This window comes from Pipistrellus hanaki (assembly GCF_964339955.1).
Source record: "Pipistrellus hanaki genome assembly, chromosome: 2".
In the NCBI taxonomy this organism is placed as follows: Eukaryota; Metazoa; Chordata; class Mammalia; order Chiroptera; family Vespertilionidae; genus Pipistrellus; species Pipistrellus hanaki.
This window is the reverse complement of record NC_140504.1, coordinates 140,691,362-140,708,071: the sequence shown is the minus strand read 5'-3', so window position 1 is coordinate 140,708,071 and position 16,710 is coordinate 140,691,362. Positions and strand designations below refer to the sequence as shown.

Genomic DNA, 16,710 nt, shown 5'->3' with positions numbered 1-16,710 from the left:
ACATGTTCTCTGAAGGGATAAAGAATCCATTCTCTAATGTGGTGACAGATGTAGAAAGTGCCAGGAAAGTCAACATTCCAACCAGGTATACTTTCGTGGAAGGTGAAGAAATCCATAAGCAAGTTCATCTTCCTTCCCACTGACTATCATTTTGAGAAGAAACCCAAGATACAAATGGCTGAAACTGTTCCAAAACATTTAGTCTCCTTCCTTGTATCTTCCCTCCCCCCTCCCAAATGAAAAGTAGCCTGGCCTGTATATCACAGATGCACCATTCTCAGAAGTTGCTCCATAATCTCACAAGCGTGGTTAAAATATTGGAACATACACCACCTCCAAAAAGAAGAGTAGTATTTGTTTCCTCTCCATTCTGTTACCTTTTAGAAAGGAGGATCAAAGCACCATTGGGGACTGCTGTAGTGAGCTTTCGTTCTGTCTTAACTGGTGTAAGTTGTGAAATGGGAATGGAACAAAATGTCTAAAAGAGTTTCAGAGTGGCTTGCTGGGCTTTTTTTTTTTTTGTGGGCATATGGTTTGCTTTCATTTTTTAATGTTATAGTATTTTAGCAACTTCTGAGTTATCTGTTTCACCACCACATGTTTTCAGACTATACACTGAGTGGCCAGATTATTATGATCTCTGAATGCATAATAATCTGGCCACTCAGTGCATATCCTATATAATAAAATATGCAAATTGTCCCCTTGACCAGTTTGACCAACAGGCAGGCCGGCCAACTGCCCTGTCCCCCATGCACCGGGCCTCTAATACATACACACACACAACACACACACTCTCTGAGTGGCCAGATTACTATGTATTCAGAGATCATAATAATCTGGCCACTCAGTGTACATTTTGCCTCATTAATTATAATTCCATTTAATTTGGTGCCACAGTGGGTTATGCTTTACCAGTTGATGCCACCCACCCTCCAAATTATTCACATATAAAGACTTCAACCTTAAACAGTTTCTTGCTTTGTCAATTACTTCAATTTTGGTATTCATACATTTGTAAACCTAAGGATAGGCAGTTGCAATTGTTTTTTTGTAAGTTTGAGACATACTAGAAATCATCATACTGTTACATTCCTTGCTTATTCCAAAACCATGGCTGGTATACTTTTAATGACACAAATTTTAATCTACTTGATCATGTTCCCAACTAAACAAATTTTATAGGTTTTTTAAAGATTGGCTTCCAATATGGGGGGAAGCAATTGGACTTGGGGTTTTTTAAAACTAAAATCTTATTTTTACACTATAAATGCAGTGTGTCCTGTAATTAATACTGCCTCTTAAAGGTAAGAATCATGGAGAGACTGACGCAGTGTATTTTTTCCTTTTATTATTCAAAATGTTACAAATAACAGCACATACATTTTGGACCATATAAGTCAAATCTAAGATTACCTTCCTGACTACCATCTTGTTTTCTTGATCACCATATGCAGCATTTAAATAGGAGCTGGGTAGAGAAACCATGTAGAAGTAGGGTTGGCTGATAAATTATAAGACGCCCAGTTAAATTTGATTTTCGTGTAAACAAATTTTTAGTATAAATAGGTTTTAAATATTACATATACTAAAGCATTAGTTATTGTTTATAAAATTCAAACTTAACTGTGTGTCCTCTATTTTTACTTTTGACATCTGGCAACTCTTTGTATTCAGCAAACTATAACAGAGGAATCGATGAATTTTTACAGTAATAAGACATATATGATACGTGCAGTAATACAATCAGGTGAGGAAAGGATCTTCACTACCCACTACATAAGGGTACCTAGAAAAGATGCCAATCACAGTTCCTAAGTTTTCATTGGCAGATAGATGGTTTAGTGTGATGATTTTGGAGCTCAAGTGTCGTGCGTTAAATCCCAAATTCACTGTTCACTATCTGTGTAACCTTGGATGTTACTCTTTATTATCAAATAAGACTACTAATACCTGTTTTACTAGGCTGTTTGAGAATCACAGGTAATGTATGTACAAAGCACCTTGTACACAGGAGAAAATTCCTAAATGGTAATGCCTACTATTAATATCACATGGCAAAGAAGAGTATGTCACGAATATTCAAATGTTAATGTAATGCAGTAATAGTACTATTGAATACTTAATTTTATTTCCATGATCTATTTACACTGTACAAACACTGTTGAAAAGAACTCTACAAGTTCACAGTACATTACATTATATTTACTTTAAAAAATATATTCCTTTATAAAAGGTTCATAGGACATTGGCATGTCAACATCTGACAGAAATCTCAAAGCATGTCACCAGTTCTGTGATAGCAAGAATGCTTCCAAGTGTTGTCAACTTCACAATCACAAGTCACCATTTGAGTTTTAAATACATAGAAGTTTTAAATAAAAAGTGAATTTTACAGTGGAAAGTTCCTGCCACAGCAATACTTATTAGGATACTTACATGGAGATGACATTTCATATTTTACAATATCAACTTATCTGACCAAAAAACCATTTCATCAATAAGTTTCCCAGTCCAAAATTTGTCATTTGTTGTTTTCTACTTTTTCTTCTTTGTTGATTCTCCCGGTTCTACTTTACGCTTTTTAGAAGTATGCTCATCTTTTTCATCATCTTTAAACAGGAAAGGAAGAGTTTCAATCAGTAATTTTTAAAAAGCATTTCAATTTCATTTACTTTGTAACAATACCATCAGCTTCAACTGTTTCTTTCAAAGTTTCCCCTCAAAAATCCAAAAATTAACTTTTAAAACTTTGATTTTAAAGTGCAAGTAAAAAAAGGGATTTTGTTTCAATTGTTATACAAAATTCGCCCTTTAGTGCTCTATTTAAGGTAACCTAAAATACAAAAATCAGATTTTTTTCTGAAAAAGCTATTCCCATGTATTCCACAGTATATGTTGTATTTAAATATATAATCTACACTTCATACAAATGGAACACACTATTTTCCACACACACACAATTTAACCATAACATTATTTAAGTGGCTATCAGATATTTTTTCCCTTCCAATCTGCTTTAACACCACCCCCACCCCAAACAAATAACTTCCTTATCTTATCCCTAGACTCCTTATATTTTGCAATTTAAAAAAATCACAGGTTTCACTGTATTTGCAATTATGTCCTATGTAGTTAGTTCTACTCCCCTTACCCTCTCTATCCCATTCCTAGCAGGATGAGAATATTCCAATGGAAATAGAAAAACAGACATCTTTCCTCCTTCATATTGTGAAGAATTTGAGAGGGAGGATGGAGAAAGAACCTTACATTAAACTATGTCCTTTATAACTTTTCTAATGTCTATAGCTACAAAAATTAATTTGACAATTAATATAAATGTCAAAATGAGAAGTGGACCATTTTTTCAATTTAAAATATCTAACTACAGAAACAAAAAAAAAATAACAAAAAAACCCCTCCAACTACATGTTTCAATAAAACACAGGGTAGCAGAGAGCAGCTGCTAACTTCCCATTTCTCTGAACAAATGTGTAGCTTGATTTTAAGAACACTACATAGATGGAATAAATAACTTGTAAAAGATATGATTTACAAAATACAAACTTATTTTAAGTACATTACTGAAGTCATTGAACTTTTGACTTTATTTTCCCCATCAACAACAGATACTCAAAGTTCAAAACTATTACGTGGCGGTCTAAAAACTATGTTGAGCCGAAACTGGGTTGGCTCAATGGATAGAGCATTGGCTTGGGGACTGAAAGGTCCCGGGTTCGATTCCGGTCAAGGGCATGTACCTTGGTTGCGGGCATATCCCCAGTAGGGGGTGTGCAAGAGGCAGCTGATCGATGACTCTCTCTCATTGATGTTTCTAACTCTCTATCTCTCTCCCTTCCTCTCTGTACAAAATCAATAATATATATATATAAAAACTATGTTGAAGGGACCTTTATATTAAAAAATTTGGGAAGCCAATGTTACCAGATCATACAACTATAGAGGAAATATAGTTAAAATATTAAGTCTTCAATTTCCTTTTGCTAACTGTACCATACTCAAAATATTTCCTTGGTTGATATGTGCAATAATTAATATCAAGAACAGGTGATTTCATTTTCATTCATCTTCAAACACAGCATGGAGATGTTATTCATACATTTTATAAAGCACTATGGATTTATGTAGACCATACGATAAAAGACAATTCAACTTAACAAATCATCCCAGGAATTTACAAACCAAAGCTTTAATCAGTAGTTTATTATGTATACACAAAGATCCTTGCTCTACAAACCAAGTAAAATAATATGTAGCTCAAATAAACCAAGCCTATGGTTTTTAATTGGAGTTTAATTATCATCATGATTGACTTTAGAGATTATTTTCACTACAAATATAAAAATTAAAGTTACTTTGTAACTCTACTAGAAGAATCTGTTAACATATATTAAAAAGATTATCTTAAGACACTTCTGCTTTTAATCCACCACTTGTTACAAGTGCATTTACTGATTAACAACAAAAACACAAATTACTGAGGCTGGAAAAGTTCTTATCACTGATATGAACAGAAGAGCTACTGCCACCTATTGACATAACAAGGCATTGCCTTAAAAACCAGAGCAGGAAAAAAACACTTCCAAAACACTGAAATGTTTCTTTATCAAGCTTTACTACTTTGTGCCATGTCCTACAGAGGCAATAGTAAGAAAACAAGTTTTCTATTACGGAATTCGTGTCACCAGAAGTAAATAAGTTTAAATTATTAATACAAGCTAATTTTCTAAATTAAAAAAAGAAAGCATTAGCTACTTGAGCTAAGTTTTAATGATTAATAAAGCTACAATTCATTATCTAAGCGCCTTACAGATCAATATTTTACAACCACTAAATAAGAGGTGTTAATAAATAGCAAAATTCAATGACCAGTTTTGAACCTTCCCCAATTCCTCTTAAAATATCTGGAAAAAGTTAACTGGCAAAAAGGACAAAAGGGCCGAAACTGGTTTGGCTCAGTGGATAGAGCCTCACCCTGCGAACTGAGGGGTCCCAGGTTCGATTCTGGTCAAGGGCATGTACCTTGGTTGTGGGCACATCCCCAATAGAGGGTGTGCAGGGGGCAGCTGATGGATGTTTCTCTCTCATCGATGTTTCTAGCTCTCTATCACTCTTCCTTCCTCTCTGTAAAAAAATCAATAAAATATATATATTTTTTAAAAAAGGACAAAAAGGCAGAAAATGGGAAGAAAAGTAAGCACAATAATGTGATAATCTAAAAACTTAACACAGATATTTTATGAATTAAGAGAAGGTATTTATTTTAAGAAGATAGATTTCAGGATTATCTTTTAATCTTGTGATCCAGCTTTAAAATGGTTGGGTGTGTTTGAGTCCTTTTGTTTTTTTATATTGCCAACATTCACTTTCTGATGGAGGACCATCATATGACCAAAAGCTTAGAAAATAACTATGGCAATAGCAGTTTGCCACATATTTGGAATTCCTTCTATATGAACTCAATAGGCAAGCTGGAGAAAAAGAAAATTCTTTCCACTTGTCCGGGATATATAATCCTCGCCTTTCCCACAGAGGAAAAAGGAGCGCACCTGTGTATGGCACCCCAGTTACACCATCAAGTGGCCTTGCTGCCACACTTCCTATGGAATATTTCTTATGCACTCTAACTTGAAAACTATAAAAAGATGAAACTCCAGTTTAATAATTCGTCCTTTCTACTTAAGGACCTGAATTTGTGAAGGAACCTACCTTGGAGCATGCCATTTTCTAGTTTTGTGGCTTTGGATATGTCACACAAGCTCTCATTTCCACATTTTCACAAGGTGTTGTAAAGATTAAAGAATATTTACACAAAAGTGGTATTATTAATGATATAAAATACTATATGAGGTATTTTAATGCCCCCTTCATTTGGTGTCTTCAAAACGATGCATTTACTGACGATGTGCCTTGGTGATTTCTAATACACACTGGGAAATCAGTGAAAGAAATGAAAAAGCCAAGAATAAAAACTGAAGAACTACCAGTTAGTTACTCTTGCTCTTAAAACAAACAAAACTCTGCATGGTTGTAAAAAGAGCTAACTGCTTTTGATTTATGGGAAAATGATCAGAAATCTGTTCAACAAAAAATGGTACATCTTTTCATTAAAATGATATTCCAAAATAAAACAGTAACTCAACAACTGTCCACTGAGTTCTTAGAATGTATTCTACTGCAAACTTTGACACAAACATAAATAAAACCTGGACCTTGCTGTGTAAGGAACTCATTTTCATAAAGGAGACAGTGAATACTAATCACATAAAAGGTGGTAAGTGCAATCAATAGCATTAGAATACACAGGTACAGATAATTAAATTGAGGAAGGTAATAATCTTAGGTTTTCTTTTTCGAGTTGGATTTTGAGGGATAAATGAGTTTACCAGCCAAAGAGGAAGAGAACAACAGTCCAGACTACGGTGCAACATATACTGAAAGGCATGGATAAAATAGCATGGCGCATTCAGGCTTGAATTTTAAGATCTTAAAGTGCCAGAAAGGGGCCAGGTGAAATGAGAGTGGAGAGAAAGGCAGAGTCCATCCCACAAAGCTTTGACTCTATGATGTTGGTGAAGGGTATTGGGCAGGTGAGTTATATAATCAGGTATGACTTTTAGAAAACTAACATTATTAGTTACATACAGTGTGAAGGATGAAAATGGGAATTAAAAGTGTGGCGGCAGAGATTACTGTGGCTACTTATAGTCCAAGTAAGAGATGAAATTATGACATTATGACGAAGGTAAGATGACGTGGTCATTACATTACTATTTTTAATTACTATATAGTATTAACTCGGGTAAGCTCATTTTGTCACACTAATTTTCGCTTTACTTTTAATTTTACTTTCATATAATATGAAGCCTTCACAACTGCAAACACAAGAAAAAAAAATACATGAATTAACTCTGCTGTTAATAAGCCGTCATCAATCCCATACACCACTGCCTGAGACAGCAGACACTTCACTCTAAGGCCTGAATAATTTATACTCTTTCTCTAAAACAGGGCAAATACTAACGGCTGAGGTAGCAGCACTTGGAAGGTGGCTACGTATCATCTTTAAAAAAACAAAACAAAAAAAACACACACAAAAAAAAGCTGAAACCGGTTTGGCTCAATGGATAGGGCATTGGCCAGCGGACTGAAAGGTCCTGGGTTCGATTCCGGTCAAGGGCATGTACCTTGGATGTGGGCACATCCCCAGTAGGGGGTGTGCAGGAGGCAGCTGCTTGATGATTCTTTCTCAGCGATGTTTCTAACTCTCTATCCCTCTCTCTTCCTCTCTGTAAAAAATCAATCAAATATATTTAAAACAAACTAACAAAAAAAACCCAAAACAAACCACACAGTAAAAACTATTCAAAGGCTATCCTAATTAATTTGCTAACATGGCAGATTTCAATTTCATCAAGCATCCCAACCTTCTTGAACTCATCACAAGGAGCCTGCCCCTCCTTACCCGACTCCACCGTCTCCTCCCCTTCGGGCAGCAGCCGCGCCCTCCGCACGCTCTGCGGGGCGTCGTCGCCGTTGTCCTCGTAGATGTTGGACCACTTGATGGCCATGTCCAGCTCTGGCGGCGGCGGCTTCTTCTCGGCGGCGTAGGTCTCGGGCGGCGGCACGCAGTTGGACTTCCAGATTTTGAATTCCTTCGGCGGCTGTTGAGCAAACACACACGAGGCGCCGTGAGGATCCGAGGTTCCCCGCATCCGTGGGGCACATGCCCCTCCCTGCCGTTCGATTGATTACTGTCCAGGTTGACTTTTTTTTTTTTTTTTAAGTTTAAAGATAACATTTCTTTTTTTTTTTCTTTTTCCATCCAAATCACAATACCGTTACGTGACAAGCCAAAGGGTTTTCCCTATACGAAGAAAGCTAGTAACTTTTTAATTACCAAAGAAGAATCCAGTCCCAGACACTACGCCAAGGCTGACCCTTTCCGGAGGCGGCGGGGCCGACACTGTCTTGGAGGCAGCACCGCAGGCACTTCGGCGTCAGGGGGGAGGGGTCCCGGGGACCAGCTGCAGCGGGGCGGGGAGTCACCACCGTTAGTCCTGGCCCGCGGGAGGGGCACCGAGCGCGGAGGTTTGGGGGCTCCTCACAAGCGGGCGGGGCGGCGGGGGCGGGGCGCGGGCTCCCGGGGCGGAGGGGGCGGGCGCGGCATCCCCGGGGGTGACTGCGGGTGGGGGGCGGACTTCCGGTCCGGGGGGGGGGGGGGGCCGGCTCGGGAGGGCGGAGGCCGGGGCCGAGACCCAGAGCCGGGGTAGGGGAAGCCTCACCTCCTCGGGCGCCTTGACGACGTGCCGCTCCCAGTCGATCTGCTTGTTGAGCGGGTTGTAGAGGAAGGCCGGCCGAGTCACGCTGCGGAACAGCTCGTCGGGGCCCGGCAGCTTCTTGTTCGCACAGCCGCCCGCCGACTGCGCCGGGTCCGGGGCCCCGCGCCGCGCCTCCTCCGGCTCGCTGCTGTCCTCCTCGTCCGAGGAGCCCGAGCTGCTGCTCCCGTACGCGGCGAAGTAGCTCAGGGGGTCCTTCTCCTCCGCGGCCATGACGGCGACGCTCGGCGACCCAGGCCTCCGACGGAAGCCGGAAGCTGTCACAGGCCCCGCCTCCGAGGCCCCGCCCCCCTGTCTCGCCGGTAATCGCGGGGAGGGGTGCTCCCCCTGGCGGCCCTGCCGCGCTATTGCTCCCGGCTGAAGAGGCCGCTCGTGCTCTGCAGCAGGGGCTTGCTTCGCCCATTCCTGTCGGAGGTGCACTGGGAGGAGGCAGGCCCTGGGTTGGTGGTCCCAGCCAAACTTCCAGCGCTCAGTATCATTAAAGGTACAGAAGAGCTAAGAATTTTGTCATTTTACTGCCACTTCCCTTTAGGTCTTGCCTAGAGAAAAACACTATTTCTGATCCTGCTGCATCTTCTCTTCAAAAGAGAGATAAAAACTATGAACAGTAACAAATACTTATCTATCAACAATTGAACCTAAAAATCAGAATAAACGATCAAGAAATTTAAGGAACAAAATAAACTGGTGAACCAAATAGAATCAGAGGCATGGAAACATGGAACAGACTGAGGAATCTCAGAGGCAAAAGGGGGAGGGCAAAGAGAAGGGGGGAGGGCAGAGGAGGAGGAGATAGGGGGTAGGGGGTGGGATTAACCAAAGATCTTACACAGACACAGTCAGTATGGTGGTGAAGGCCTGGGGCGGGGTGGGAACCGGGTGAAGGGGTGTCATGGGGGGGGGGGTGTACAAAGAGGGGACATCTGTAATACTCTCAACAATAAAGACTTTTTTAAAAAAATAAAAGAGAAAAAAAAAACCACTCAGTGTGCTTTCCTCGGTCATCATGGAAGTGACACAGGGAGTCCTCTCCTGGTTGACCCCATTCCAGTGCACTCTGAACACCCTTTCTGATGAAACTCCTTTTGGATTGCACCCCCACACACACACCAGAGTCCCCCAAACTCTCTGGTTTCTCCTTGCCATTCTTCTTCCATTCCTGCATCACTCTGTATGGCTCTTAAAGGTTGGTGTTTCCCAACATACAGGTGTCCAAAATAGTATACACACATTAACAGCTGATAACTCAATTTTGAAAATAAAATGTATTTTAATAAAAACTATAATTAGCCGAAACTGGTTTGGCTCAGTGGTAGAGCGTCGGTCTGCGGACTAAAAGGTCCCAGGTTCGATTCCGGTCAAGGGCATGTACGTTGGTTGCGGGCACATCCCCAGTGTTTCTCTCTCATCGACGTTTCTGGCTCTCTATCTCTCTCCCTTCCTCTCTGTAAAAAATCAATAAAACATATTTTTAAAAAAACTATAATTATTTAATGTGTGTGCCTACTTTTTTGGGACACCCTATCTTATACCATCTTTCAGCAGTATTCACATTTTTCTACTGCCCATCCCTTTTTATGGCATTAACCACTGTGTGCTTATGACTCCCAAATCTGGGCCTCTGACCCCAATCTTACTCTCCAAGCTCTACACCAAACTTCTACCTGGCTCTTAAACTTGCCATATGGATTTTCTGCTGGGGTCTCAAACACCCACTTATAGGACAAGTAACTTGTCTTTCCATATATTGGGTCGGCAACTAAGTAATTGCGGGTTTCACACATATATGGCTTCAGTTGAATTTTTAGGTTTGCAGATGTAGTACAAATGTAAAACACATTTTGTATTTGATAGTTGGCTTTTCAGCTGTTAATCAGTAAAAAAAGTTTTTTGATCTGTTTTGTAGTTTTTGTTTGGCGTTCGTTGAAAAATGGAAAATCAAAAGGAACATTTTCGTCATATTTTGCTTTTTTATTTCCGCAAGGGAAAAACGCATCACAAGCTCATAAAAAGTTATGTGCTGTTTATGGTGACGAAGCCTTAAAAGAACGGCAGTGTCAAAATTGGTTTGCCAAATTTCGTTCTGGTGATTTTTCACTCAAAGATGAAAGACGCTCTGGTCGTCCAGTTGAAGTTGATGACGCCCTAATCAAAGCAATAATCAATTCGGACTGTCACAGTACAACACGTGAGATTGCAGAGAAGCTTCATGTATCACATACATGCATTGAAAATCACTTAAAACAACTTGGCTATGTTCAAAAACTCGATACATGGGTTCCTCACGAACTGAAAGAATCACAGTTAACGCAACGCATTAGCAGCTGCGATTTGCTAAAGAAACATAATGAAAATGATCCATTTTTAAAACGACTGATAACTGGCGATGAAAAATGGGTTGTTTACAACAATATCAAGCGGAAAAGATCGTGGAGCAGGCCAGGTGAACCAACTCAAACAACATCAAAAGCTGATATTCATCAAAAGAAGGTTTTGTTATCAGTTTGGTGGGATTACAAAGGAATTGTCTACTTTGAACTCTTACCACCCAACCGAACGATCAATTCTGATGTCTACATTGAACAACTAATGAAATTAAACAATGCAGTTGAAGAAAAGTGGCCCGAATTGACAAATCGAAAAGGTGTTGTATTCCATCATGACAATACAAGGCCACACACATCTTTGGTCACTCGGCAAAAATTAATGGAGCTTGGTTGGGATGTTTTGCCACATCCACCATATAGTCCTGACCTTGCACCATCTGATTACTTTTTGTTTCGATCTTTACAAAACTCCTTGAATGGTAAAAATTTCAATAATGATGATGATGTCAAATCGTACCGGATTCAGTTTTTTGCTAATAAAAAACAGAAGTTTTTTGAACGTGGGATTATGATGCTGCCTGAAAGATGGCAAAAGGTCATTGATCAAAATGGGCAATACATTAAAGAATAAAGTTATTTAGTTCCATGAAAAAATTGTCTTTGATTTTCTTTTAAAAATCCGCAATTACTTAGCTGCCGACCCAATAACTTTATTTTGCATTTGTGTTTCTTCTTAATAAATGACATAATCATGTGCCTCATCACCAGGGAAACTAAAAATCCTTGCCCTGGCCAATGTGGTTCAATTATTTGGGCATTGTCCTGTGCACCAAGAGGTTGCTGGTTCGATTCCCAGCCAGGGCACATGCCCTGATCCCCAATAAAGGGCATGCATGCATGACCGATGTTTCTCTCTCCCTTTTCCTTCCTCTCTCTAAAAATCAGTTATATACATACATTTTTTTTTTAAAAATCCTTGACTCCTTCTAGTGAACTAAGGGGGAATTGTACCCAAGTGAAAGTGATAAAGTTGGTGTCATGTAAACATTCACAGACTCCACTTAAGGATGCCTGCTCACTTACACAGTTCCCTCATCTCTGGGGGCAGAGAGTATGTCTCTTAGTCACTCCTCTTTCACAGTGCTATAGCACAAGCCTGAGCTCCTTGAGGGGAGGAGTTGATTATGCTTTGTTCACTTACACATTTCTAGTATCAGCTCAGTGCCTGCCACTAAATAAGTAGATGATCAATAAATACCATGGATTATAACTTAGGAGGGTGTATGTATGGATAATGTTCCTCAGATTTCTCCATCCAAGTATGTATGGTGATAGGAAAAAAGATGGCCCCAAAGTGCAAAGTTTGGGAGACGATCTTCACTCTGACACCAGTTGCAAGCTTGCAGATCCCCCAAAATAACCTCAGGTTTGATAATTTGGTAGAAGGCCTCACAGAACTCACCAAAAGCTGTTTTACTTATGCCTATATTTCATTGTAGCAAAAGGATGCAGATTAAAATCAGTCAGGGGAAGAGGTACATGGGACAGAGTCCCAGAGACTTCTACATGCAGAGCTACCATTTGGCTTCTTCAGTGGAACTGTAGACAGTGATAACTTCTTGAAGCAAATATAAGTGACCAGGTGCATGGAACATTGCCAGTCAGGGAGGATCACCTGAGCATTGCTGTTCAGAGTTTCACTGGGGCTAGCTCATGTACATAGTTGATTCTCGCGTGGCTGACCTCATTCTCCAACCCTTCCAGAGGTCAAGCTGATACAATGTGGCCCCTAAACCCTATAAGAATAACATTTTTTTGGGGGGGAAACATAATATAGTATCTTGGAAATGTATGCAAATATTATACATTAGTTCCTAATGTGTGTCTCTTTTATTGTAATATGCAAAATGTTTAAAAATACTTACCGTTGAGTAAAACTGACACTCTTAAGATAACCACATTTATCTTGTGGCTTTTAAAACGGTTCCACTGTTTCGATTCAATTCTAGTCAAGGGCATGTACCTTGGTTGCAGGCACATACCTAGTAAGGGGTGTGCAGGAGGCAGCTGATCGATGATTCTCTCTCATCGATGTTTCTAACTATCCCTCTCCCTTCCTCTCTGTAAAATATCAATAAAATATATTACATCGATGAGAGAGAAACATCGATGAGAGAGAAACATCGATCAGCTGTCTCTTGCACACCCCCTACTGGGGTGTGCCCGCAACCAAGGTACATGCCCTTGACTGGAATTGAACCCAGGACCCTTCAGTCCGCAGGCTGACGCTCTATCCACTGAGCCAAACCGGTTTCGGCAAAATGTATATTTTTAAAATAATAATAAAAAAAACCCGTCCCACTGTTGAGTGCCTCTGCAGTTGGGATACCCAGTTTGAGTCACATAAGTCCCTATTATCAAAGTTGCCAATAGCTTCCATGTAACCAAATCCAAGAGCCACTTCTTGACCTTTTAACAAGATAGGCCTCCTCCTCCTCCCCCTCCTCCCCCTCCTCCTTCTCTTCCTCCTTCTTCTTCTTCCTCTTCTTCTGGGGAAGTAATTCATTTTTTAAAAATAAATCTTTATTGTTCAGATTATTACAATTGTTCCTCTTTTTCTCCCATACCTCCCCTCCACCCGGTTCCCACCCCACCCTCTGCCCTTACCCCTCCCCCACTGTTCCCATCCTTAGGAGTATGATTTTTGTCCGATCTCTTTTCCCACACACCCACACCCTTTTCTCCTCCCCTCCCTCCCCACCCCCCTGGGGCAGTGGTCAGCAAACTCATTAGTCAACAGAGCCAAATATCAACAGTACAATAATTGAAATTTCTTTTGAGAGCCAAATTTTTAAAACTTGAACGTCTTCTAACACTACTTCTTCAAAATAGACTTGCTCAGGCTGTGGTATTTTGTGGAAGAGCCACACTCAAGGGGCCAAAGAGCTGCATGTGGCTTATGAGCTGAAGTTTGCCGACCAAGGTGCCCAGGAATTGTCAGTCATCTCCCCTTCTATGCCCCTGATTCTATTATATTATATTCATCAGTTTATTCTGTTCATCAGATTTTATTTACTTGATATTTAGATTCACTTGTTGATAGATATGTATTTGTTGTTCATAATTTTTATCTTTACCTTTTTCTTCTTCCTCCTCTTCTTAAAAAATACCTTTCAGCATTTCATATAACACTGGTTTGGTGGTGGTGAACTCCTTACGCTTTTTTTTTTATCTGTGAAGCTCTTTATCTGACTTTCCATTCTGAATGATAACTTGGCTATAGGTTCTTGCTACTTATCACTTTGAATATTTCTTGTTACTCCCATCTGGCCTGCATAGTTTCTGTTGAGAAATCAGCTGACAGTCGTATGGTATTCCCTTGTAGGTAACTGTTTTTCTCTTGCTGCTTTTAATATTCTCTTTGTCTTTTGCTCTTGGCATTTTAATTATGATGTGTCTTGGTGTGGTGCTTTTTGGATTCCTTTTGTTTGGGGTTCTGTGCACTTTCCTGGACTTGTAAGTCGATTTCTTTTACCAGGTGGGAGAAGTTTTCTGTCATTATTTCTTCAAATAGGTCTTCAGTATCTTGCTCTCTCTTTTCTGGCACCCCCATAATTTGGGTGTTGGTATGCTTGAAGTTGTCCCAGATGCTCCTTACACTATCTTCATATTTTTGGATTCTTTTTTCTTTGATAGTTGAATGTTTTTTGCTTCTTTGTATTTTAAATCTTTGATTATTCTGGTCCTCTAGTCTGCTGGGTCTTGCTAAATTTATCGGGCTGAAAATTCTTGAAAAACCTTCTAACCATGGTTTTGCACTCTATATCCAGTCATTTGATTTCCTCCATTTCTTTCATTTGTGATCTGTTTCTTTGTCTCTGCATTTTGTTTGCTTCCCTGAGATAGAGTGGCTTTGTGTGCTAGGTATCCTATAGGCCCCAGTGGCTCAGCTTTCCCAGTTACCTGAGGTGGACACTCTTGGTGCATCCCTTTGTGGGCTGTGTGCACAGTCTTATTGTAGTTAAGCCTTGACTGTTATTGGTATCACTGGGAGGAATTGACCTCCAGGCCAATTAGCTATGAGGATCAGTTGTGTCTGCGCTGGGAGAACTTCTGTGCTGGAGACACCCTTATGAGACAAGACTATAAAACAAAACATCTGTCACCCTAAATCCAAGGGAAAGCTGGCTGAAAGGAAGCCCTACAACTAGACTGAAAGACTGAAAGAGAAAGAGGAGAATTCAGAGCACAAGCGCTGAAAAACTGAGGTGGGGGGGTGCGGATGCAATATGGGCTGGCGGTGGATCCCAGTTGGCTGAGGGCATTGCTTTCTTCAACCTGAAGAGAGACAAGCTCCCGATCTCTCAGAAATCCATTTTCTGGGGGGAGGCTAGACTGTCTGCCATGGGGTCGGAAAGTGAGGGTGGCTTGCTTGCAGAGTTTTGCACAAGAATATTTGTTTGCTGTGCTGTGGTGCGAGACTCGGGGAGACGGGAGATGCGGTCGGGGAGATGTGGAGAGGCTTGGAGAGGTGGCTGACGGGCAGCCATCGCTGTTGGCCACACCCCAGCCTAGTGACGCCCTGAGACTCCGCCCCGCACAATCTACAAACACACCCAAGCTCTATGCAGCGGCTTTTGCATATGAATGGCCCTCTCAGTTGCAGTTTAACCTAGCAAAGGAGGAAAGGACTGTGGTTCTTGCTGTAGCTCCTGCAGGGTGGCCTCAGACAGAGGCTGAACTAGACTCCATTGGAGATCCAGAAGCCAGTGTTCCTAGTGCTCAGTTTTAACCCCTCACACCAAAAGTAACACATTCGGGAGATGGACTCAGTGAGCACCAAAGCCCCACTGAAACAAGGCGTGTCTTCAGTGCAACAGTTCTTCCTTTTTAGACACAGCAGGTCCTCACAGACAATTGGCCAGGAGTCAATTCCTCCCAGTGTACCAACAGCAATCAAGGCTTAATTACATCAAGATTTTGCACTCAGCCCACAAAGGCATATAGCAAAATTGGCCACCTCAGGTGATTGGGGAAGCTGAGCTACTGGCCCCTATAGGTCACTGACCAGACAAAGCCACTGCATCAACACAGGAAGGCAACCAAAATGTGGAGACACAGAAGCATGTCACGAATGGGAGAGATGGAGGAAAGTAAACTACTGGACAACACAGAGTTCAGAATCACATTTATAAGGTTACTCAAGAATCTCCTAAAAACTGCTGAGAAACCTGAAGCTTTGTGAGACCTTCAAGGACCTTAATGAGAATAAAAATTAAAAAAAAGGGAAAAGGACCAGCCAGAAATTAAGCATACACAGAATGAAATAAAGAATATATAGAAACTCAACTATAGATCAACGTGCCCCAAGAATCAAACCAAAGATCTGGAATATAAGGAAGCAAAAATCACCCAACTAGAGAGACAAAAGAAAGAAGAATCCAAAAGTGAGGGGATAGTGTAAGGAGCCTCTGGGACAGCTTAAAGCGTACCAGCATCCGGATTTTTGGGGTGCCAGAAGAAGAGAGCGAGCAGGATATTAAAGGCCTATTGGAAGAAATAATGACAGAAAACTTTCCCTTCCTGGTGAAAGAAATAGACTTACAAGTTCAGGAAGTGCACAGAACCCCAAATAAGAGGAATCCAAAGAGGACCACACCAAGACACATCATAATGAAATGCCCAGGGCAAAAGACAAAGAGAAAATCTTACAAGCAGCAAGAAAAAAAACAGCTAGTTACCTACAAGGGAGTACCCATATGACTGTCAGCTGATTTCTCAACAGAAACTATGCAGGCCAGATGGGAGTGGCAAGAAATATTCAAAATGATGAACAAGAACTTACAACCAAGATTACCCAGCGAAGCTATCATTCAGAATTGAAGGTCAGATAAAGGGCTTCACAGACAAGAAAAAGGTAAAGGAGTTCATCAACGCCAAACCAGGATTACGTGAAATGTTGAAGGGTATTCTTTAGGAAGAGGAAGAAGAAAATGGTAAAGGTAAAAAATTATGAACAACCA

At 40.7% G+C, this 16,710-nt stretch overlaps 2 protein-coding genes across 4 annotated transcripts in view; one reads left to right on the top strand and one right to left on the bottom strand.

Moving 5' to 3' along the window:
- DNASE2B (deoxyribonuclease 2 beta) overlaps window positions 1-11,335 on the top strand; it is a 684,289-nt gene extending 672,954 nt beyond the window's left edge. For 2 of the 3 annotated variants that reach the window (XM_084874433.1, XM_084874432.1), the window contains one exon: window positions 10,267-11,335. In XM_084874433.1, the coding sequence (XP_084730559.1) occupies window positions 10,267-11,318 (1,052 nt within the window). In that variant the 3' untranslated portion in view covers window positions 11,319-11,335. The remainder of the gene's footprint in view (window positions 1-10,266) is intronic. The other variant, XM_084874434.1, reaches the window with a different exon arrangement.
- LOC311617749 (UPF0690 protein C1orf52) lies at window positions 1,331-8,648 on the bottom strand. The gene is made up of 3 exons (XM_084874446.1): window positions 8,307-8,648; window positions 7,487-7,685; window positions 1,331-2,612 (listed from the first exon to the last, which is right to left on the bottom strand). The coding sequence occupies exons 1-3, from the start codon at window positions 8,571-8,573 to the stop codon at window positions 2,539-2,541; spliced, it is 540 nt and encodes a 179-aa protein (XP_084730572.1). The 5' UTR covers window positions 8,574-8,648; the 3' UTR covers window positions 1,331-2,538.
- Window positions 11,336-16,710: the final 5,375 nt, after the last annotated feature.